The sequence below is a fragment of the Mesoplodon densirostris genome, chromosome 7, assembly GCF_025265405.1.
Source record: "Mesoplodon densirostris isolate mMesDen1 chromosome 7, mMesDen1 primary haplotype, whole genome shotgun sequence".
Taxonomy (NCBI): Eukaryota; Metazoa; Chordata; class Mammalia; order Artiodactyla; family Ziphiidae; genus Mesoplodon; species Mesoplodon densirostris.
In genome coordinates, this window is record NC_082667.1 from 7,053,500 (window position 1) to 7,077,266 (window position 23,767).

At 56.8% G+C, this 23,767-nt stretch overlaps 1 protein-coding gene across 4 annotated transcripts in view; it reads right to left on the reverse strand.

The window, feature by feature from the left end:
* Nucleotides 1-7,655: 7,655 nt before the first annotated feature.
* The window catches only part of PACS1 (phosphofurin acidic cluster sorting protein 1), a 142,534-nt gene continuing 126,422 nt past the window's right edge, over nt 7,656-23,767 (reverse strand). For 2 of the 4 annotated variants that reach the window (XM_060103363.1, XM_060103361.1), the window contains 14 exons: nt 22,425-22,505; nt 20,696-20,811; nt 20,422-20,557; nt 19,040-19,144; nt 18,229-18,335; nt 17,401-17,555; nt 17,155-17,265; nt 16,425-16,527; nt 15,986-16,028; nt 13,582-13,624; nt 13,228-13,363; nt 10,774-11,000; nt 9,240-9,359; nt 7,656-9,119 (listed from right to left, as the gene is read on the reverse strand). In XM_060103363.1, coding sequence (XP_059959346.1) covers nt 9,004-9,119; nt 9,240-9,359; nt 10,774-11,000; nt 13,228-13,363; nt 13,582-13,624; nt 15,986-16,028; nt 16,425-16,527; nt 17,155-17,265; nt 17,401-17,555; nt 18,229-18,335; nt 19,040-19,144; nt 20,422-20,557; nt 20,696-20,811; nt 22,425-22,505 — 1,599 coding nt within the window. In that variant the 3' untranslated portion in view covers nt 7,656-9,003. Of the gene's footprint in view, nt 9,120-9,239; nt 9,360-10,773; nt 11,001-13,227; nt 13,364-13,581; nt 13,625-15,985; nt 16,029-16,424; nt 16,528-17,154; nt 17,266-17,400; nt 17,556-18,228; nt 18,336-19,039; nt 19,145-20,421; nt 20,558-20,695; nt 20,815-22,424; nt 22,506-23,767 lie in introns of all 4 variants that reach the window. The other 2 variants (XM_060103362.1, XM_060103360.1) reach the window with 1 other exon arrangement.

The window sequence follows — 23,767 nt, forward strand, 5'->3', positions numbered from 1 at the left end:
AGTCTGCTCAGAGCTCCCTGAGAGGCTTTTGGTTCCTGTCCTGGCAGCCATGGGGCAAATCTGCACCCTCTCTTCCTTGTGGCCTCCCAGCCAGACTGGAAGGGTCCATGTCCTGCTTAGCGGGAGGGCACACAGGCTTTGGGGGCAGACTCAGCTGTGTCCAGAGCTGCGTTTCTCTGTTTGCTGGCTGGGGAGCTTTAGGCATGCGCTGCAACTTCATCTGTTTCCTCATCTGTAAAATGAGGTTCCTGATACCTACCTTGTTGGGTCCTCAGGAGAACAGAATAAAGTAGCAGAGTTAAGACCTTAACATTATGCCCTCTACATAACAGACACTATTACTAGTAGTTATTATCATTAGTATCATCAAGTTTACTATTTGGCAGACCCTGTGCTAGTGAATGGAGAGTGGGGAGAAAATACATGAAATATAGGGCAGTCTCCGCTTAGGGTGTCGTTGGAGGGAAAACACATTCAGATCGAAAGTGAGGAACAGATGAGGCAGCAAATAGGCGAGAGTCTGAAGATGACGAGTGCTGAGAAGTCTGGTGCTGGCAGGAGGTGCCCTGCGTGGTCAGGACAGAGGGAGCGCAGCCCGGCCAGGACCCATCTCACCGTCTCCCTGAGATCGGCCCTTCCCCACGCTAAGGGTGCTCAAATCTCCATCCAGCCCGGAGAACTCCCCTGCACTCCATCCAGACCTACATGTTCAACTCCACCTCTGAATAGCACACGCCCACCTTGCCCTAAACCCACCATCTCCCACCCAAATCTCCACCAGGGATGTTCCACCATCAGCCCGTTCATCCAGCAGACGGCCAGTCCCCATCCTCGACTCTCTCTCCTTTGACCCAGTTTTCTAACCAGCCACCTACACCTCGATTCTGCCTCTTAAATAGGACTCAAGTCTCCATTTTCCTCCACCTCCCCTTCTACCCTTACCTTAGTCTATGACTTCATCGCATCTTTTCTAAATTGCTGCCACACCCTTCGAACTCCTCCGGTTTTCACTTTTCATCCTTATTTCCTCCAACATGTTGTAGCAAGGTGATCTTTCTAAATTCTATCATCTTGGGGACTTCCCTGATGGCGCAGTGGTTAAGACTCCGTGCTCCCAATGCAGGGGGCCCGGGTTCGAACCCTGGTCAGGGAACTAGATCCCACAAGCATGCCGCAACTAAGAGTTTGCGTGCCACAACTAAGGAGCCCGCCTGCCGCAACTAAGGAGCTGGCGAGCCACAACTAAGGAGCCCTCGAGCCACAGCTAAAGGAGCCTGCCTGCTGCAACTAAGGACCCGGCGCAACCTAAATAAATAAAAATAAATAAATTCTGTCATCTCATTTTTCTGCCTAACACCCTTTATTGGCCCCTACGGATCTCACGATAAATTACACAGTCCTTGCTCTGGCTCAGCCTAGTAACAATAATATCCACAAGGCTCCTCAGTGCTCTGGCCACTTCCTTTCTCTTCTGCCCCATCACTCTCCATTGCTTTCAGCCCCACTAAAGCACGTGTGAGTCTCAGAATAGGCCAGACTCTGTCTTATCTCTAGTTTTGCTATTTCCTGCACCAGAACACCTGTCATGTCGGTCGTCGTTTCCTTTGAGACATCTTCTTGTACACCCCTTCCCAGGCTGGCTTAGCTGCCCCTCCTGTGTGCTCCCAAGCAAACTTTCATGCTCTGTGGCAATTGTCTATTTGTCTGTCTCCCCTGCGAGGCTCAGAGTTTCCGTATAGGTATAGGTAAAGACCCAGCCCTAGATTCATCCGTGTGTCATCATACCTAGGACAGGAACTGGCCCACGGTAGGAACTTAATACATGTAGGACAGATGGAGGGTTGGCAAGTTGGGATCTGAGCAGGGCCTTGAGAGATGGCCTGGAGTCCGATGACCTGGGTTAGAAATCTGGCTCCTTCTTGGCCACTCTGAGTGTGTCAGACAAGTGACTTTCCCCCTTGCTCATTCCTTTATCTGGCCTTTGAGCATTTGCCTTGTGCCAGAGTGATGGGGGCTGGGGACACAGCAATGAGGCAGCCTGAGTCCCTGCCCTCCCTGAAGCTCTCCTTCTAACATGGTACAGACGTTTATTGCAGGTGACAGTGGACGTCCCGACTGGAGAAAGGGCCGAGGTAGAGACTAACAGTGGGGTTTGGGGCAGAGCAGTTGGGAAGACCTCTCTGAGGAGGTGACGTGCAGGCTACGCCCTAAAGGAAAAGGGGACACTCAGCAGGCCAGGGAGAGCGTATAAGGTGGAGAGAGGAGGAGGGAGCTGATTACTGTAAGTTCAGGTGTGGCCTGAGGGTGGTGAGCACTGGGGGGGCAGGGGGGGCAAAGCTACTCAAAGTGAAATTAGAGAGGTGGGGTGGGGAGACCGTGCAGGCTGAAGGACCGTGGGGTTGGGCAGCTGTATTCAAAGGCATTAGAAAGCCACTCACTGAAGGCCTCTAGCAAGGGAGTGAGGCGCTTGGGAGGCAGAATGCACAGGAGTTGCCAAGATGACAGAGGCTGGCTCATTGGTTTCTGGCTTGAGTAATAATAGGATGGATGCTGGTGCTACTTACTAAGACGGGGGAGGAGTGAGGGACATGGAGGGTTCTGTATTGGCCACATGAGGTTCAAGATGCCTGGGTGTATTCAAGTCAAGTAAATGGTTAGAAATGAGAGTTGAGAATTGGGAGGCGAGGCTCTCTGACCTTTGGCATCCTCCTTGGTAAAAAGGAAATATCAGCTGAATCAATTTCCTAGGGCTGCTCTAAGAATTCAGTGAAATAAACCACGGGAAGCACTCAGCAGCAGCCTGGCTAAAAGAAAATTTGTCCGTAGTGACCGTGACAGGGCGATTTCTGCCCTTAGTCCTTGGACACAGCAGTGGGGGATGAAAGTTCAGTTGCTGAACACATTGACCTGAAATCTGCAGTACAGAATCCCAAGTAATGAAGAGAAAACTCCTCACTCCCTAAGTGTGGGCTGTGCTTGGTAACTTCCTTCTGAAGAGCACGGTTTGGAAAGAGGGTGACACCTGACTAGTCAAATGATCAAGGTTAGCATCATCGGGGATATCGTGCCGATGGCATGTACCCTTGGCATGACGTGCTGAAAAATCCCAGTCGAGGGGCATCCTACAAAATGCCTGACCAAGACTCCTCCAAACTGTCAAGGTCACCCCAAATAGGGAAAGTCTGAGAGAATGTCATAGCCCCAAGTACTAGGCGTAGTGTGGTATCCTGGATGGGATTCTGGAATGGAGAAAAGACATTAGGGAAAAACTAAGGAATCTGAGTCAAATGTGGACTTGAGTTAATCATCATCATTAGTTATGATAAATGTACATGCCAACGGAACACATACACAATAGAGGAAACTGGGTGAGGGGTACACAGCAACTCTTGGTTCTATCTTTGCAACTTTTCTGTAAGTCTAAAACTATTCTAAAATAAAAAGTTTATTTATGTATCTATTTATATGGGCCACGCCAGGCGGCTTGTGGGACCCTAGTTCCCCGACCAGGGATTGAACCCAGGCCCTCAGCAGTGAAAGTGCGGAGTCCTAACCACTGGACCTCCAGGGAGTTCTCCAAGAGTTTATTTAAATAAAAAATAAAACCTGGGGGCTTCCCTGGCGGTGCAGTGGTTAAGTATCCGCCTGCCAATGCAGGGGACGCAGGTTCGAGCCCTGGTCTGGGAAGATCCCACATGCCACGGAGCACCTAAGCCCGTGTGCACCACAACTACTGAAGCCCACGCTCTAGAGCCCATGAGCCACAACTACTGAGCCCGTGTGCCGCAAGTACTGAAGCCCGCACGCTCTAGAGCCTGTGCTCTGCAACAAGAGAAGCCACCGCAATGAGAAGCCTGCACACCCCAACGAAGAGTAGCCCCTGCTCGCAGCAACTAGAGAAAGCCCGCGCGCAGCACCGAAGACCCAGTGCAGCCCAAAATAAATAAATAAATAAATAAACAGATAGATAAATTTATTAAAAAAATAAAACCAGTCCGGAGTTGGTGTGCAGATCAGATAGCGGGTCCTCTACCTTCTGCACCAAAATGCCACCCCTTTGCCTTTAAAGAACATTTCTGTTCTGGTGGCCCCATGGGCGGCTCTGCTCTGGCCTGGCCCCTGGTGAGCCGTCTTGGGGCACATCTTCCACCAGAGCTGCCTTGCCTTTGGAATCCTGGAAACCATTCCTGAACAACCCTCTATCTCCTCTTTGCTCAGAGTAAGAGTCTATGTTGCTGCTCCACGCCTACGAGAAAACTCAGGTGTCCTTTGGGGCTGAGGCCTTGAAGGGTCTGAGCAGCAACTGTGGATGAGGAGTCCCATCCATTCCAGCAGCGCAAAGGCTTTTCATTCATTCTGTCAGCAAATATGTATTTGTTCACCTATGATGAGCCAGGCAGTATCCTGGGTGCCAAGGATAGAGCAGAAAAAAAAAAAAAGTTCCTGTTTTCTTGGAGCTTACGTTCTGGTGGGGAGAGACAAATAATTAAATGCCAAGGAGTGAGAAATGCTAATAAGAAAAACAAAAGGGTGAGAGAAAAGGGAGGTGCTATTCTAGAGAGGCTGAACAGGGAAGGCCTCTCTGAGGTGGCATTTAAGCCGAGACCAGAGTGAGGGAGCAAGTCATATGGATCCAGGGGCAGGAACAGGATGGGCAGGGGGGGATGGCTCGTGCAAAGGCCCTGAGGCAGTATGTGCACCTTGTGTCTGAGGAATGCGGAGGAGGCCAGCGGGTGAGGGGGAGAGTGAGAGGAGATCAGATAAGCAGCCCCAGGCAGGTCAGATCAGGCAGGCCCTGGAGACTGTGAGGAGGTCTTTGGATTATATTCCTAGTGGGGTGGGAAGCCATTGGACAGTTTGGATCAGTAATTTAACACGATCTAATTAACATTTTAAAAGGCTTTCTCTGGCCATTGTGTGGAGAATAGGCTACAGGTAGAGTAGGTGGAAGCAGAGGTAATTAGGAGGCTACTATGACATCCAGACAGGAGAGGAGAGGAGAGCAGCAGTGAAAGTGGCCAGGCGCTGCAGGGCTCTGGGTCTGTCTTGAAGGGAAGGCCTATAGGATTTGCCGGGGGACTGGATGCTGGGTGTGAGAGAGAGGTGTTGAGGACGATTTTAAAGATTCAGGCCTCAGCAACTACAGAGTCGGGAAGTCTGCACACAGGGAGTATCTCCCACCCTGGGGCTGGGTGAGGGGAGAGGGGAGGCCAGAGGTCGGGAAGATGAGGAGGGTACAAGGGAGGCCCAGAAAGAGCAGCCCGAGAAGGAGGCGGGAAGGGGTGTGGGGCGCGGGCGGGGGTGGGGAGAGCAGAGCGCCATCTACAGGCAGAGCGAGGAGTGATCATGGGCATCAGATGCTCCTAGTCAGTCAGGCAAGAAAACTGAGCCTTGGACCTGGCAGCCCAGGTCATCAGTGACCTTGGCAAAGGGACTCCTAACTCCTGATGGGGCAGTGAGGAACAAGCCCGAGGAGTGGGAGGACGGGAGACAGGGACCCCGAACAGCCCCTGTTGCCGAAATATCGGCTTCCCTGTGCACCAAGGCCGAACAGAAGTACGGAGACAGGGATTTTGGAGGAAGAGAGAGATGGCTTTATTTTCTGCCAGGCAGAAGGGAAGACACAGCAGGCTAGTGCCTCAAGAATTGTGCCCTCCCTCCTTGGGAATCAGGGAAGATTCTATATGTGGGGCTTGCAGTGCGGGGTATAAGATAAGGATCAAAGTAATGAAGGTCTTGTATTCTTCTTTTCATTATTTCAAAGCAGTCATGGATGGCATCAGGCCGCCTGGTAACTGGGGTCTGGCACTCTGGTAACTGCATCTGTTTGCCTCTGGTTTATCAGCCGGTGATCCTGTTTCTGAAACGCAGAAACTATAGGGGGTGATTTGTTACCAGTGGTGTACAGAATATGAGTGCCGGTGGTGGGGGCGGTAATAAGGTTAGGGAGTGAGAGGCATGGGATGTAAATCACATAAGAGTTAGGGGTGATGGGTGCCGAATGTAAATAAATTACGTAGTGTCTGGGAGGTTAGCTTTATAAAGTACAAATCTAGTTAACTACCAATTAGTGACAGTTAAACCAAGGAGTGATTAACTCTTTCAGTTTAGGTTTTGTTTCTTCTCTAGCCTGTTCGCTGTTTCCTTTGTTTTCCCTGCTCTCAGAAGAAAGAAAACTCTCACTTCTATTTACATTGCAACACCCCCTTTTGAAGACTTTCGCTGTAAGGGGAGCAGAGACATGGTGTGGCAGCCAGAGGGGATTTAGAACCAGGGAGCTATTACTGCAAACCACCTGGTGGAGTAGGGGAACTGATGATGCAGGAGAGGGGGCGCAGCAGGAGGAAGCCCTGGAGAAGGCGGGAGGGACCTTGGGCCAGGGCAGGAGCGGGGGAGGGTGCTGGTCTCCGTGGGCAGGAGGCCGAGGCTGGAGTCAGGTCGGCAGGGAGTTCACGCCGCCTCCTCACGCTCATCTCTCCGTCGTCGTCTGCTTCCCCTCTCGGTTCTGAGCTGGGACCTGAGTCCATCTGTCCCACGCCCGTCCCGCTCGGGACCCCCACCAGCGCCCAGGTCCCGAGGCCCCTGCCCTGCCGGAGCCTCCGTGGGCGCCTTGGCTCTGTACCCGTCTAGCCCACCTCAGCCTCGCCCTCTCCTGGCGTTTCCTCTCACTGGCCGGCTTGTACCCCTCATCCGGGAAGTAACGTGCAGACTGCGTTTCTGGGACAACTTCCGGTACCTGACTGGACTCTAACCCTTGGAAGACGGGCACTGGTTCCATCTTCCAGGCCCGGAGAGCCTGGGTGGCCACACTGCTGGGTCCCAGAGCCTCCCTCTGTTAGGTGACCTGGCCGCAGGACTTGGGGAGCCAGGGACAGCCTGCCCCACCTGGCCATCCACTCCTCCGGGGCTGTGTCCTGCAGGCAGGGGGCGGGGTGGGGGGAACGCAAGCTCCCACTTCTGGGCACTTCTGGGCACTGGCGTGCAGGCCTCTGTCCCGGGAGCGCGTGAAGAGCCAGGCATCCAAGAAGCAGGAGCTCTGACCATCACCTCTAAGGTTAAGGGCGGGCAGGAAAGCGAGCCTGACGATGGACCCCAGCTCACCCCCTCCACCTGGGCCTCAGACTTCACCAACTTTCGGAAACTGTGGCATGACGTCAGCCTAGCAGCGGGAGAGAAGCCGAATTCTAATCTCCAGTTGGAAGAGTGGAAGCTGCCGACGATGTGTCATTGCCTTGGGAGGTGGGATCTGGGGACGGCAAGTGCCTGAGAAAAATGGGGTTTCAGAGTGGGAACGGTGTGACTTCTGTTCCTGACCTCGGCTTGCCTCACACAGGGCAACACACCTTCACGCCTCTGTTTCTATCATCAAGCAAATAGGAATCTGCTTCTTTCCAGCCAGCTCCCAGTTGATTTTTTTTTCCTTTTTGGCTGCACCGCGCGGCTTGCGGGATCCCAGTTCCCCGACCAGGGATCAAACCCGGGGCCCCCGCGTGGGAGTGCAGAGTCCTAACCACTGGACCTCCAGGGAAGTCCCCTCAGTTGATTTTGAGTGAAGTGGCCGCGGCGTGAAGTGGGGACGAGGCTGGACAGATCTTGTGTCACAATGAGAGGCGCAGAAGCCTAAGGATTGCTCGTTGGTAAGAAATCACCAGTTTATTGAATGAAAAATCCAACATCCTCTTAGTCCCTCCCACCCCGCCCCTCTCTCCGGCTGAGTGAGCAGCACAGCCCCAGGGATGCTCTGGACAGCAGGGCTGAGCCGGGGGAAGGGCTGGAGGAGTTTGGGGGAGGTATGGAGAATGAGAAAAACGCTTTTCAAAATGAAGTTCTGTGCAAAAACTTCTAGAAGGGGTGAGAGGGCCACGGCAAAGCTCCGGAGGCGCTGGCGGGCTGGGAGGGTTGCAGCTGGAGCTCCACCCACGCGCTCTGCGTCTCCGCGAGAAGGCCAAGGCCGATGGTGCGGGCTGAGGGGTTCAGGCCCCCGAGGCCGTGGAGAGAGGGAGGCTTGGCTAGGAGGATGGGGCCTGCCCAGGCCAGGGGTCCAGGTGAGGAGGGGAGGACAGACTGGGTAAAGGAGACGGATGGACACAGGGAGCAGGGAGCCGAAGGGACCGGGGCCACAGACGACACGTTGGACGGGGCTGCCTCCCATCTCTCCGGGTCCAGAGTTGCAGGCAGAGGCGGAGGTGTGCTGGGGGCGTGGGGGAGGAGGCTGGGGAGGAGAGCCACCAACAGGGGGAGACCCAAGGACAGGGACCAGCGCCCAGGTGAGTCACACGGAACCACCGAGAGACTGGCTGTGCGGACAACCAAAGAACCGCTCAGGGACACACGTGGCACCTACAGGGCACCTGGGCGCGGTGAACCCTCGCATGGGCGAGACCACGGAGCCCTCTCCACCCCAGAAACCCACGCGTGGCCTCAGAAATGCTGTCCTGGGGTGAGTGGGCAGGAGGGGTCGTGCCCCATCACCCCACAGCAGTGGGAAGTGGCCTTGGCTCTGGGCCCCACTAGAGGGGGGCCGGCTGAGTGGCATCTGGCAGCTGAGCTTTAGAAAACGAGATCCTGGGGGAGATGGGGGAGGCTGGACCCCCTGCTGTGGGCCAGGACCCTGGGTTTCCTGTTTCCGGGAAGGGAACTGGTGCCACGTGGAGAAAGAGGTTGGAAGTCAGGCGAAGGAAGGCCCGGAGGACTCAGTTCCAGGGACCAGGGTTGGCCGCCAAAAGGCAAAATCAACATGCCTTGGGCCTGGAACGGAGGGAGAGGAGGAAAAGGAGAGAGGGAGGGTGGGGGCTGCCCACGGATGGGACCCAGCATGGCAGGGGGAGGGGGGGTGGGGAGCAGCGTCCCCGGTGGCAGTGTCCTTCAGGACCGGGCCAGGGAGATGCAGGCCCCGGGGCCAGGAAAGGGGACGCTGGGCCTGGGCCTGCTGGCCTCCCCCTGCCTGCAGGCGGTGAGGCTGGTGGCAGTGCCAGGAGGGAGAGGAGCCAGGAGACGGTGCCCTCAGGTGGCCTTGCTGCCACTGAACAGCCCCACTGGAAAGTGCTTGACGTGGGTGGGCCACTGGGCTGCCAGCTGGAAGAACTTGATGTCACTCCACTCGACTCCATCGATAGACACTGGGGGTGACAGGGGAGGCAAGGGGGTGACCGGGGCTGCTAAGGCCATCTTCCCAGGGTGGCTGCGGAGGGCCACGGCCCCCCTGCCCCCCTCCTCCCCCACCCATCCCCCACCCACACCTCTCAGCATGGTCTGCTGCTGCTTGGCAGAGCAGATGAGGCGGCTGATGCCTTCGATGACCTGGCTCTTAGAATCCACCTCCTTTTCTCGAGGCTTCTTGCTCAGGAAGATGGTGGGAACTGGAAAGCAAGCAGGAACCGCCTTGTCACAGCCCCTGAAAAGCGGCCACCACACTCCCCCGTCCACTGCCCTCTCCCCCCAAGGGAAGGGAGGTGAACGGCAGACAGCCGACTCTTCCTCCCCTGCTCCCTGGCTCCGGGCTACGTATCAGGGTCTGCAAGCTCCTGCTCCTCTCCCTGGGCCTCGATATATTCACTGAATAACGAGGACCCAGGGCCAGATGGTCTCCGAGTCCCTTCCAGCTCGAACATTCCGGCAGCCTGTGGGGGAGGGGGTCTGCTGCCCTGTCGGGTGCCTCCTTCCCACCAGCTCGCGCGCCTGCGTGGGGAGGCCGTGCGGCAGGGTTTGTGTGAGCTCAGCCCCGGGACGCCCTAGGCAGGTCTCTGGGTGCCCCGGCAGCTTCTGGCTGCGGGTCTGGCAAGGCCCTGCCCGCCCTCCGGGGGAGCTCTTCCAGAGAGGCATGAAAGGAAAGGCCCAGCTGCTTTGGATGTGCCCAGAGGAGGAAGGCGGGGCCCGGCAGTGAAGGAAGCCCCTTTCTGACGGCTGGGGGGCTGCGAGCGCCCCAGAGTCACCCTGCCAGCTTCTGCAGGCGCAGAGCCAGCTGTGTGGCTTCCCAACGGGGACCGACATTAGCGAGTGACGTCCCCACGGTGGCCTGGTCGTGGCGGTTCCTGCCTCACTTTCCCAGCGCACGGGACCCACTCCCCCGCCACTGCTGGTGCTGAAGCCACCCTCTCCTCTGGGCTGGGCTCCGTTCCCCTGAATTTTTTTTTTTTTTGCGGTACGCGGGCCTCTCACTGTTGTGGCCTCTCCCGTTGCGAAGCACAGGCTCCGGACGCGCAGGCTCAGCGGCCATGGCTCACGGGCCCAGCCGCTCCGCAGCATGTGGGATCCTCCTGGACCGGGGCACGAACCCGTGTCCCCTGCATCGGCAGGCGGACTCTCAACCACTGCGCCACCAGGGAAGCCCCACCCCCGAATTCTTAAAAACAGCCGTGCGGTTTGCTCACGAAGGCTTGGGTGGCCTCCAGGGTTGGGTGCGAGTGCTCCGCTCCGTGGGGCTGCGGCAGGGGGACATGTCCTCCCCTGTCACACCATCCATCCCGGAGGGCGGTGGCCAGAAAGTCTCCCTTCTTGACGGCAGCACAAACTGCCTCAGCCCCTAAGGTGCCGATGCTCTGCAGGTAGGGACCAGTGACTCCCTGGGGACCGAGGTCTCCTCTGTGACAGAAGGAATGGCCTCGTCCCACAAGGTGAGGCGGGACCCCCGCGGGACCCCAGGCTGGATCATATGATACGTGTGCTGCCTTTGTCCTCGTCCACAGTCTCCCAGAAGCACATCCTGTCCCAGCCCCCGAGACAGACGGGGAGGTCTGGTGGCCCTGATGGCCTGTGGCCTCACATGTCACTTACCTTTCTTGTTCTTCTCTTTGGTGACCACGGTCATTGCCATGGTGCCGGAAAGCTGGGCCTCCCCACCGTGGGGCAGGCGGGAAACCTGCACCGAGCGGAAGACGCTCTTGAGGGTGTTCTTGGAGCTGGCGTCCCTCTTGTCACCTTCCCTCCTCCGCTCCCCAGGGTGGCCCAGCCAGTAGTCCACCTGGAGGCCAATCACATCCCCATACGGGCTGCTGGGGCTCCTGGAGAAGGGGCGATGCCGGAGAGCGGGCTCAGTTCCTGACCACAGGGCAGACGGGGTGGAGAGGGCCCCGCCAGGGTCTGGGAGGGGCCGGGGGGAGGCACCCACTAAGTGGCTCCGGGTTCCCTCCAGCCTCACAGCACTGGCTGGTGTGGGAGTGGAGAATCAGGCTGATCTGAGGACACAGCCACGAGAGGGTGAAGACCCGAGTCCGCACGAGGTAAGCGAATAAAAAGTCACACGGGAACGAGGGAAGCAGAGAGGAAGGAAGCTTTACGAAGGGAGAAAGTGCACACACACATACACAAGGCCACACACACACACACGCACACCCCCCCACGAGCAGAGCCGGGGCAGAACCCCCCCAAGCGTGGGAGAGATTAAGTGGGACAGGGGCGGGAGCACCATGGCAGCTCCGGAGCAGCCCCGGGAGAGCTGACGGATGCCGACCTGTGGCTTTCTCCCGTTTATGGCACTTCTAGCTCAGGGATAATTTTAGCTCCAAGGGGAAAAAGAGCTGATGTTTTCTTGAAAGGAGGCGCCAGACACAATAGGTGCAGGCTACAAAAGTCATCTGACGTTTCTTTCTGCCTGGATTCAGTGGTTCCATTAAAAAACCAGCTTAAACTGGATGGGAAAGGAGGTCGGGGTAAGGCTGGCCCCCAGGCACCCAGGAAGCCTGGACCGTGAGGTCACGATGTGACCTGCAGTGGGATTTCCTCCTTTTCACGCACTTCGGCAAGTCAGCGGCAGACCCTCGATGGGAAGCGAAGGGGCAAGACAGGGCGAGGGAGGGTGAGGGCTGGGGTCTGGGCTCCACCCGGAGAACACTTCGTATTCTGTCACTGGGGGTTCTGGAAAAGCCACTGGCCAGGGCCTACCCTCTCTGCTCCATGTGGACCATCACCAGAAGACCAGGAAGGTGAGGGTAGAAGAAAGGGAACGGGGAGGAAGAAGGAGCGGGGGCTCCTCTCAGCCGTTTCCCACCTCGAAGGCTGTTCCCTGAGCCCCGCTGTGGGACTGCCCTCCCGCCTACCCCCGCCCTGGTCAGCTCCCGGAGGCCTCCCTGCCGGCCTGATCTAAACTTTGGATAGTTTACATCCTAAAGAAATTCTCGTCTCCCTTCATAGCCACCCCTCCCTAACTGTTCACAGCACTCTCTCTGTGGCTTTGGCGCTGCTGGGGCCCAGGAGCCTGGGCTCTGGAACAGGGTCCTGCCCATGTCATTGGCCGCGGCAGCCTTTCAGTGATGGACAGACTGAGCGCCTGGAAGGAGGCCGCACCTCCACGTGCCAGGCACTAATGCACGCTCTTATCTCCGCCTCCCAGCAAGACTGATGTGGCTATTTCACCTTTACTTTCACGGAGTTGAAATGAGGCTTAGTAACTTGCCCAAGTGACAAAGATTCTTTGCTTGACCAAACTTTAGTCAGGCTCCTGCACCTCTTCCCGGGCCCACCTGTGCACTTCCTTGGAAAATCCAGTTCTGGCAAGAAGCCCCCGGCCCGCATTTCTGGTCACCCTGGATCTCTGATCGGGCTCCGCACCCTCCACCTTCCCTCAGGAGTGTCGCCAGCAAGGCTCCTGTCAGGTCCGTTTAGCCAGAATCAGACCCCTCCTCACTCCCGATGTTCCTCCTGGTGATTTTCCATCTGCTGCCCCCACGCTGCTCCTGGACTGTAAACCCAGCTGCTCAAGGGTGTGGAGTCAAGTCCCATCCCTCTCTCACTGCAAAATCCCCTCGAGGTGGTCCCGATGCCTATGGCGACTGTTCCCAAAGTGGAGAAAGTCTCTCTTGCTTTAACAAGTGTCACTGAGTGATCTGTTCTTTCACACAAGCTAACACAGTGGACGTAACACAAACCACAAACTGTGACTCAAATCCGGTTGTGTGTGACGCCCACGCCCACACTCCCTCTACCACACTGGGCAGTCCTACAACGAGACACATGCACAGCACTTTACAGGCTACCAAGGGCCTCTCTGCCCTTTGTCTCACTCGACCTTATACCTGTGAGGCAGACAGGACAGACGGGAGCCTACATTTACAGAGCTGTGTGATGACCTGCTTGGCCAGTGACCTAGCTCCCCTGCTCTCGTTCCGTCCCCCCGCCACCGTCCAAGCTCAGTGTCACTGTCCTACATGCTGTGGCAACAGGGAAATCAGTCGGGCTGCTGCCCCGATGGAGGGACGTGGCAGGAAAGACAGGAACCGGCAACAGGCTTACCCCATGACGGCCAGGGCGCTGCTCATGGACGGGGAGGAAGGAGGGGTGGCCATGGCGTCTCGGCTCAGGCCTGAGCTGGAGGGTGGCGACGTGGAGGGCACAGTAAGGCTGACCACGGGTGAGTCATCACCATCGCCTGCCAGCGGGACAGACAGACACAGTTGGGCGGGGGAAACCGTCCTGACCCAGCTGCAGCCTGCTCCCAGCTCCGCCCCGGCCACTGCCTCGCCCCGAGGCTCGAGCTCTGCCTTGGCCTGGGACCCCCTGAGTCTTCGCCCTCTGGCCTGTTCGAATAGGAAGGAGACGGCAAGGCACCACCCTCACCCTGTAGAGGCCAAGGGGCCCCAGGCTCACCTGTAGTGGAAGGAGAGTCTTCGACCAGACCCACCTTCACCACCTGGGAGGGAGAAGAGATGCCGCATTAGATCCTCCTACCAAAGCCGGATGCACTCTGATCAGCTGGAACCAGCGGCCGCCACTGCACACTGTTGGATCGTAGGCTTTAAAACTCTTTGCCAATCCCAAGCAGCCCGGATAGTTAAGAGATATGAAAAAACCCAGTTGCAAACAATAAGTCAGGGGCACAGGAGACCTGCAGCTCTTCTCTGGGGATGTAGGCAAGGCCACCTGCAGGGTGGGAAGCACTTTCGTATCCTGATTTCATTTCTTCTAAGACCACTTGAGCAGGAGGCCGTCGTCTCATGTCAGAGAGAGGGGAGGACTGGGAGAAAGCCTCAGCCTCAGGGTGCGGCGGGGGCTTGGGGGGGTGGTGGCGCGTGTGCTGCACCAGGCCCAGCGAACATGCTGGAACACGCTGACATGCTGGGAGCAGGCCCCTCCTTTCCAGACTTCCTGGAATCTGGAGGAACACCAATGAGGAGGGGGTCCCCAGCACCGCCGTTCCCTCCCCGCAAGGCAATGGTGGGGTCCATTTCCGCTCCCCAGAGAATTTTAGATTCCTCTAAGAGAATTCTGGGAAGGACAGAGGGGGCCCTCCAGTGGCCAGCCAGGGGCACAGCTAGAGACAGACCATGAAGGTCAGGGCTGGGGCCTGAGGTGACAGGTGAATCCCAGCACCCGGCAGAGGCACAGCAGGGCGGGGAGGTCACGGAAGCTGGGCCCCGGGGACGGCAGGGAGCAGGGGTCACACGTGGATCAGAGCACAATGCTGCCATTCACTGAAATTTGTTCCCGATCCTCTACACATCCTGATTTTAATTCCCAGAAAGTAACACATCGATACTCTGAACTTCTGGACACGACTCCTCTCCCCTCGCTCCTCTGGCATTGCACGAGGCTGCCAGCTCCTTTGTTTGTTTTAATTTTTTTTTTTTTTTTGCAGTACGCGGGCCTCTCCCGTTGCGGAGCACAGGCTCCGGACGCGCAGGCTCAGCGGCCATGGCTCACGGGCCCAGCCGCTCTGCGGCATGTGGGATCCTCCTGGACTGGGGCACGAACCCGTGTCCCCTGCATCGGCAGGCGGACTCTCAACCAGTGCGCCACCAGGGAAGCCCTGTTTGAATTTTTAATTTTTTCTATCCCTCTGTCTTGCTGTGAGGCTGGAGTAGGCAGTGACCCCCAGCTCCATGAAGATCCCACAGCTTCACAAAGATGTGGGTCAGACTGCCAGCCTCGGCTACAGGCCACGGCCCCGGGCCTCCGGCGGGGCTGTGGGAGCAGCCCCAGTGGCTAATGATGGGGACTGACTGGACCAGGCAGACAGGAGGCTTTACAGAGGATCTCCCCAGGATCAGGCCTCTCCCAAGATCTCTCGAGATGCCCAGGATCTGGGACGAACAGAGAACAGGGACAGTGAGAGCTGGGCCCCTCACCCGCACACGCCCCATCTCCCCTAGAAGCTGGGAGGATCCTCAGGGAGACTGTAGGAAAAGATACCAGCTGGTTTGGAAGAGAAACTCAATCGTCTCGCAAATGGGAATCAGAGTTCTCAGCCACGCGTCTGTGTCGTGCTTCGGCCCCGGGAGGGCACCGGCTCTGTCCCCTCTGGTCTCCCTCTCTTGGTCGGTCTCTGCCTTGTGGCCTAGCTACTGCCAAATGCAGCAAAGGCCGGTACCACCTGACACCAGAGACACCCAAGAGGTTTTCCTTTTATGTTCAAGATCCGCTCGTGTAGAGACTGCCTTGACTAAGCAGGAGGAAAGAGCCTCTTCCGCTTGGTGTCCACCCGACTCTGAAGGCTACCGAATATCATCTATCATTATCCCCGAGGCAGCTTTCTTTTCCCTGGAGCCTGTAGAACCAACGCCCTGGACATCACTCCCTAGGCCACGGCACCAAGTTCAGCGCCTGGTGTAATCAACACGAGACACCCGTGGTGAGCTGGGGATGGCCCCTGATCGGGAAAGGACACTGAAAGGAACAGCTCGGTGCCTGTCCCAGCCCGGGGCTCCCTCACCTCGGCACTGCTGACACTCGGGGCTGGATCACTCTCTGTCGGGGGCCTGTCCTGTGCCCTGCAGGATGGTTAGCACGTCCCTGGGCTCCACCCATGAGATGCCGGTACCACCCCCGTCCCCAGCTGTGACAGCCAAACTTGTCTCCAGACCAGACACTGCCAGATGTCCCCTGGGGGCAAAATCGCCTCCGGATGGGAACTGCTGCCTAGATGAGTCCTGTGTGTGTGTGTGTGTGTGTGTGTGCGCGCGCACACGTGCACACGTGTGCATGCGCACGCACAGGACAGGAAGGCCAGGAGAATGGGTGGGTGGGGTATGGAGAACAGGGGAGTTGTACTCACGCCAATGAAGGGGATAAACTTCTGATACGAGTCTTCATCAGGGCTGTTGGGAGAGACAGGAAAGCTTTACAGTTGGGGGGTGAGACTTCGTGCAGAGATGGGGACACAAGCCTTCCATGTTTTACTGTGGCTTTAAGGGAGTCCAGACACTACATAACATCTTCCCATGGCGCCTCAAGATGGCGCGAGGAGCCACCAAATGGAGGCAAAAGCTCCGATTCTGCACACTCTACCACTTCTCCCGTGTCTGTACTGAGGGGCGCCCACACGGGTGGAGGCCCGGGCAAGGAAGGGAACGCCTTGGGGGAAGGCAGTAAAAAACACTCTCATGTCCTCTTGAGTTCTCACCAAGGGAAATGGGGTGGGGAGAAGGAAGGTATGACAAAGCGAAGGAGCCCTAAGGTTTATCCGGCCCCACCCGACCCCTCGGTCAACTTACAACTTGTGCCTGCAGGTCAGCATGGCTTCCGCCACGGGCAGCTGGTGTGTCACGCCCGCGCCGCTGACGTACTGCATCACCCGCCCGACCACGTCCAGGTGCTCTGCAGAGAAGCCAAGAGACAAATGCCGACATTTCAGCAGGCGAGCCCGAAAACCCTCTCCGAGAGCCCCCTTCCTGAGTCCCACCAGAAGACCCCAGGAGTTGAGGCAGAGAAAGGGCTCTAAAGACCCGCTGGCTTGAACCTAAGGAATCATGGGGCAAAGAGCCGTCCTCCTATCCGATCTGCGTGCCGTCCTCCCCAGCCTGCCCCTCCCAGGCTCGGCTCGCCCCCGCCTCCATCTCTGCTTGCAGTGACCTTGGAACCACGGCAGCAGCCTGCCCTCCCCGTCCAACGTCTGCCCGGCACCCCCTGCAAGGCCTGTGGGAGCACTGACCACCTCCCGGCCCCGCAGAGCCCAAGCTCGCGCCCATCCCTGCCACCTCTCTGTCTTTCAGGAGCGTTATTCATATTCCCTGCCACCCTCACGGCCCTCATTTCCAGCTGTGCAGAGCAAATGGCAGAGACTAAACACATCCAGAGTGGAAGGGCTGCGCTTAATAGGCCTCCTTTTAATAAGTACTGAAAAAAATGAATACGCCACAGGGAGGAGAAGCAGCACGCCCCCCGCCCCTGGCTCTCCAGAAATCAGGCCACATTCTGTCTCGGTCCCTTACGAGGGGCCGTTACCTGACACCGGGGGCTCTGAGCGGTTGAACAGATCTCTCCAGCCAGAATCAAGGAAGGTACTGCTATACCTACTGTCAACGGAGCCCAAGTACTTGGCCACCGGGTGAGAACCTGGTAGGTCGAAACCAGACAAGGAAAGCTGGTGAGGGGGTGAATAATGACCCAGGCTTCGGTCTCCCTGCCCGTCACTTCCTGGGACCCAGCGCCACCACCCCGCTTCAGGAGTGGGCCCTCCTGAGCCTTTACCGAGGGGAATGATGAGAAAGCGCATGTAGCCCAGCCAGTCGGAGGTCTTGCTGGCCAGCGACTTGACGAAGAAGCGGAGAATGGAGCTCAGGTAGCTCTGGCCGCCCACCGCTGCCACCTTCACCGGCCTCGGCATGGAGGAGTTGCAGTTGCAGCTGGGAAGCAAGAGGAGAGACACGGCCAGGTCAGGTGGGCCTGCATCCTGCTCAGAGGAAGGCCCCAAGCTCAGACTCCACTTGATCTCAACAGCCCACAGGAAAAAAACAAACCAATGAACAAAATAATACAGAGAGAGGCAATAAACCACAGCGCTTTTGCAAAAAGAGAAAAACCCAGGATCAGAGAGGGCAGGGAACTGTCTAGAAGGAAGGCAGAATTGGCCGAGGCTCACGGGGAGACGACTCGGCAGCGCCCTGGGGCTGGCGGTGGGCACGAGCACAGACACCCGGGAACGCCCGCAGCTCTTTCCCACGGAGGGAAGGCCCCGACTCTGGGTAGTCGGAGGGACGGGAGTAAAAGGTCTTGTAAAACCCTGGGCTCTCTCTGCCCGGCCTTCTTCGTCATGGGCTTAAGAAGAGGACGAGGCAACTCAAGGTGTGGCAGGGGACCAGGCGGGGAGGCAGGCGGGCAGGAAGGTGACATTTTCACCCCAACCCTCTGGGGCCAGCCGGGGCATCAGAGCACCGCGGTCTGACGCTGCCCAACCAGGTACCAATTGCGAATTCTTGGCCTGATGAGGCCGGGAGGTTCTCTCACTGCTTAGAAATCAGGGTGGGAGGATGAGGTCAGAGGGAACCCCAAAGGGCAGGAGAAGAGCCGAGCCCTTACTAGCGCTGGATACGGGTGAGCAGGGCAGACAGCACGGCCTGGACCTCCACCGTGGAGCAGGTGCACACGACGGGCTTCCGCTGGTCCTGGAGCAGCTCTGCCACGTACTGTGTGCGGTGGGGGAGGGGAAGGAGCAGGGACACAGGTGAGGCCACGCAGCAGGGGCACTGCCTCCCCACAGGCCAAGAGGGCGGCGAGGCCCAGACCGAGCTGCAGGGCCCCATCCTCTGTCGTTCAGACCACAGCCAGGCAAAGGTCGGGCTTCTGGCAGCCAGCGAGGAGACGGCAGGGCCGGACCCCACGTAGATGGGCTCACGCGGAAATGTGGGAAGACCTAGGGCTTGTTAGGTTCTAACGCGGCCTCTGTCGCCCACACGCGAGGCGGCCCCGGGACCTGACCGGGTGGACGCCGGGAGAGGGAGGGACAGGGGCTGCTGTTGCTCTGCCCCCGCCGAGCGGCCTTCGTGGAGACCAGGGCGCCTCTGGCGTCTCACAGCACTTGGTGCTCCTCGAGGCACCTCCCTTCCGGTATGCTGCCTGAGACACAGGGCCAGGAAGGCAGGCACGACAGGCGATACTGCTGTTTTTTGAAAGCTGAGGAAACCGAGGTACAGAAAATTGGTGATTTAAGCCCCACAGGTGGGAAGACGACAGGACTGGGTCTAGAGTCCAGAACTGTGGGCTAAGTTCAGGGCAGGGGGGTGCCTGAGAAAGGGGGGTGATTTCCTATTTCCCCACACCTTGCCTTTCAAATCTGTCTCTCGCTCCCCAGAATCTCTCCTCCACAGCCCTGCGACCTTCGATGCTTTACCTGGCCCTGCCAATCAGTGGTGCTCACAAGGATGACGTTTTCTGGGAGGGCTGCATCCGACACCAGGATCTGATTCAGTTGGTCATATACCACCTTTCTTGGAATCTACAAGGACACAAGCGTCTGTTGGGCAGTCCCCAGGGAGCTTGAGGGGAGGGCTGAGAATTCCTGGGGCAGGGGTACTCAGAGAACAGCTACCAGGGACTTGTGTGGGAGACCCGGGATCCCACCGGCCCCGGGGAGCATAAGGGGAAGGAGGGGGATCAAGAACAGGCAAAGCGAGGCCTCAGAACACAGGCTGGGGCGCCAGGAGCACAGCTGGCCATCCTGCCAGAGCAGGAAGGGCCCCGAAGGGCAATGAAGCAGGGCAGCGGGAGGGGAGGAGGAAGACGACAGCAAGCAGGTGCTCACAGGATGGAAAACGAGGGCAGCGACGGGGAGAGAACTAATGAGAGCAGCAAGGAGGCTGTGTGGGGGGCGCCCTGGCACAGGGAACAAAGGTATTTCAGGAACAGTGATTAACTAGAAGGACAACACCTCGCCCCAGGCACCGGGCTATTCTAGTCCCGGGTTCATTTTCAGCTATAAGAGCGTCAGCTCAGGAAGCCACATGGACACAAACTTCCCTTCCAATGATATGTATCGGGGAAATGAACAGGCCTGCCATTGACCCCAGGAGAGCAGGAGGTCTGTCGGGGGAGAATCCTTCCCCCGGAGACTGACCGTCAGAGGGAACAGGACTCCCGAGGGCCAGTTCCTTCTGCGCCTGCCCCAGCCTCTCTTAGGTCTTTCAATCAAAACATTTTTTTTTTCCCCTCTCACTGTTGTGGTCTCTCCCGTTGCGGAGCACAGGCTCCGGATGCACAGGCTCAGCGGCCATGGCTCACGGGCCCAGCCGCTCCGCAGCATGTGGGATCCTCCCGGACCGGGGCACGAACCCGCGTCCCCTACATCGGCAGGCGGACGCTCAACCACTGCGCCACCAGGGAAGCCCAATCAAAACATTTAAATACTGTTGACGTGCCAGCTTGAAACCACTGTAATTGGCCCACAGCAGCACTAAGGGTATCAGAGCTCAGAGCAGACGTCCCGTGAGAGCCGAGGGCTGCTGTCCCTAGAACCGCGGTCCCCGCACAGTCTCCACTAAGGTCTGATGGGGGCAGAACAAGCCAGAGTCTCCTGCTCCGTCCCCCGCTCCCCACCAACTCCTCAGCAGTGGCAAATAACAAGCATGCTAGACTTCCCCCTTTAGGTCTGTCTTCGAGACTTTATTCAGAGCCGTTCAAAGTACTCCCCGCTCCTCTTCACCCGACCGCCCGAGGAGACAACGGAGACAACGGAACAGAGACCAAGGTCCAGGGGCGCCCGACAGGCGGGGGTACCTGCGTGCTGTGGCCCAGGTCCGGGGACCGCTCGCTGTCGGAGCTGTTGGTTCTCTCGCTCAGGGGCTTGGAGAGCTGCCGCTCCTTCAGGGGAGTGCTCCTCTTCTGCCGGGGGGTGTGCACGCCGTCCACTTTGCTGCCACAGACGTGGAAGGAGGCGGTTAGACAGCCCCCTGACCCAGAGCCACGGCCTGCCCCCTCCTCCTGAGGCCCCTCCTGCTGGGCTTCCCTCGTTCTACCCGATGCTTTAGGAGCGTCTTCAAACCCTGAGTACCTGGGAGAGGCAGAGCCCTGGAGGTCCGTTTTACTGGACTTCATCGGAGTTTTGACTTTCTCTGGCACAACCAGACTTGCGCTCATGTCTCCAAACATGTCCTGGTCAGTGATTTCCTGCCACGGAGGAAAGGAAGCAGTGAGGGTTACTTCCCCTCGGTGATCATGGGAGCCTCATGGTTCCTGCCAGGGCCCATGACCGTCATGAGAAAGTCAGTCCCTTGCTCTCTTTTCCGGGAAGCACAGGGTTCTACAACTCCTACCCCACCCGACGAGGACACCATGACTGTTTAATTTAGCTGAGTGCACCCGCTGTACCGCGCACCATCTCCTGCTATTCAATCTGTACCCTACATTTATGAACTGACAGCCCACAAACCTGGGCTGATGATCTAGCTTCTCTAGGTGGGAAGGAGAGTGTTTCACTCAGGAAGTGACATGACTGGAACTTCATTAAAAAAAATTTTTTTTTATTTATTTATTTTTGGCTGCGTTGGGTCTTTGGTGCTGCGTGCGGGCTTTCTCTAGTTGTGGCGAGTGGGGGCTACTCTTTGCTGCGGTATGCGGGCTTCTCATTGTGGTGGCTTCTCTTGTTGTGGAGCAGGGGCTCTAGGCGCACGGGCTTCAGTAGTTGTGGCTTGCGGGCTCAGTAGCTGTGGCACACGGGGCTTAGTTGCTCCGCGGCGTGTGGGATCTTCCCGGACCGGGGCTCGAACCTGTGTCCCTTGCATTGGCAGGTGGATTTTCAACCACTGCGCCACCAGGGAAGCCCCTAGAACTTCATTTTGAAACGACCGCTGTGCAGTATGGGCCAAAGTGGAAGACAGGTTACTCGGATTACGGGTGAACTACAGTAATGTCGAATCCAACCTAAGGCCTTGTCAGACACCAGATCCTTAATGCAGCATTATTTACTATAGGAAACATAAGCCTGAAACAATTCCTCCTCGGACTCCATTCAGCTAGCAGCTCCCACTGTGAGGCGGATGCGCAGCACACCCCCAGATGGTATTTGGTCAAGTTCTCTGTTCCCTCCCATCTGCTGGGCCTGGCCTCCAGTCCCACCGGCTGAACTGTGGCAGAACCTGCGGGCCCAGCTCAGATGCCCTCCCCCCAGGTGGATGGCTCTGTCCTTCCCGGGCCCCACAGAGCCTCTGCGCCAGGTGTGCCCCGGCTGGCTTTCCTCCCGGAGGTGGATCCATGGTGTTCTCATCTTTTAACCTTCAGTGCTCAACACGTGTATGTGTGTGGAATTTCAACCTGTGTGTAATTAAATTGGGCACCCCAGCCGATCCGTCCCATGCACCCCTGAGCAGCTCCAACATCTCTTAGCGGAAGGAGCTGACTAGTAATCACTTGGAGACTTAATGCTGTGGGCTGTCTGGCCATTGTAAAAGCAACCTGGAGGAAGGGATGGTTTTTCGGGGGAAGATACTGGTCATCGTATCTGAGAAGTAAACGAGGGTGACAGATAGTGAGAAATTATCGAAATTAGCGCTTGATCAGATCTAACTAAAGGGCAGAATGGGGACATTTCTAGTTTGCTAGTTTGGGGAAGAGCGTTATATTCCACGGGTAAGGATTCTGGGAGGAAGGGCACGCAGTACATTCACAAGTCCACAGAGTTAGGCCAAAGTTTCAGGGCAATCATCAGGATCTTTTTGCCTTTATTTCTAAAGGTACCAGAGACTATTTTAAACAGCTGGAACAGGAGCCCGAACCATACATACCAGAGTGTCTGTTTCAGTCAAGCTGTCATCTTGATTTTTAATCCAAGCAGATTTGACTTTTTCTAAAGCAGCCAATTCCATCTGCAAAAGTTATAATAATTAGTCATCATCAATCCAGATAACCACCACTCTAACTTGTTTTCTAGGTCCCTTGGAAGCTCAAAATAATTTCACTTAATCTGATGACCTCACAAAATCTTTGGGACTTTCATCTTACAAGGAGCATATTTTTGTGAAAACTGGGCTTCAGAAAGGTCAGTTATTTTGTGATCATTAAATTAATAACACAGCGAGATGCGGAACCCAGAAATTCTGACTCTCACAAGATGTCACCAGGAAAGAGAAGCTCAACATTCAGATGGCATGGCTGTGGGATGCGTCAGTCTTAACCCTGGATTCGGTAAACACCCTTGCCCAGGAGGGGCACACAGGGCCTCTTCTGCTGTCAGAGTTGCTAAGAAGAAAGGGGAATCTCAGAGTTCACGTCTTTGATTTCGAGACTAAAGACATCCATGGTAGCCAAATGCTTTTTGCTTGGTAGAAATATCTGGAAAACCCTCAAACAGAATATACTAAGCCATTTAGGTGTGAAATAATTCTCCCTTTGTCCCCAACTTTTATTAGCATTTCTCATAAATATTAAAAATGTACTTTGCAGATACAGATACATAACCAGATTTCTCACACTTGCTAATGCTGCTTCTGGCTGTGCAGACACCAATGTCAAAATCATAAGCAGTTGCGGGTTGTGGGTCTTAGCTATGGGGAAGGTCCTGGCCTCAGTGGGTCTCTGGTTCTTGTGGGGAACCAAGGAATCAGAAAGGATCAAGGATATCCCACCTCCTCCCAATGACCCAAAGCCTTTTCTCTGAGTAAATAACAGAGTACAGAGAAATGGCCCAATAAGCTCAAGGGGCCACTCAGCAAACTAATGAACAAGGACCACAAAAGTAGGCCCACGTCATACGCTAAACCAGGGTTTCTCCACGTGGGCACCGCCGACATCTGGGGCGGGTCTTTCTTTGCTCAGGGGCATCTTGTGCAGGATTTGAGCTGCATCCCTGCCTCCACCCACTAGATGCCAGGAGCAGCCCCTTATCCCCCTTCACCCCCGCTGTGAGAAACAGAAATGTCTCTAGTCCTTGCCAAATGTCCCTTGGGAGGCAAAATCACCCTTGGTTGAGGACGACTGCTCTGAGCCGTCTGCAAAACTAACCTAACACACTTTATCCAGACCCTGTGACCCCTGAGGGGGAGACGGTTTGGCTCAGAGCCACGCACAGCAGGTTGCCTCCAGATGGCACCGCTAGCTCATTTACACGTTGTCTGTATGAATAACCGGT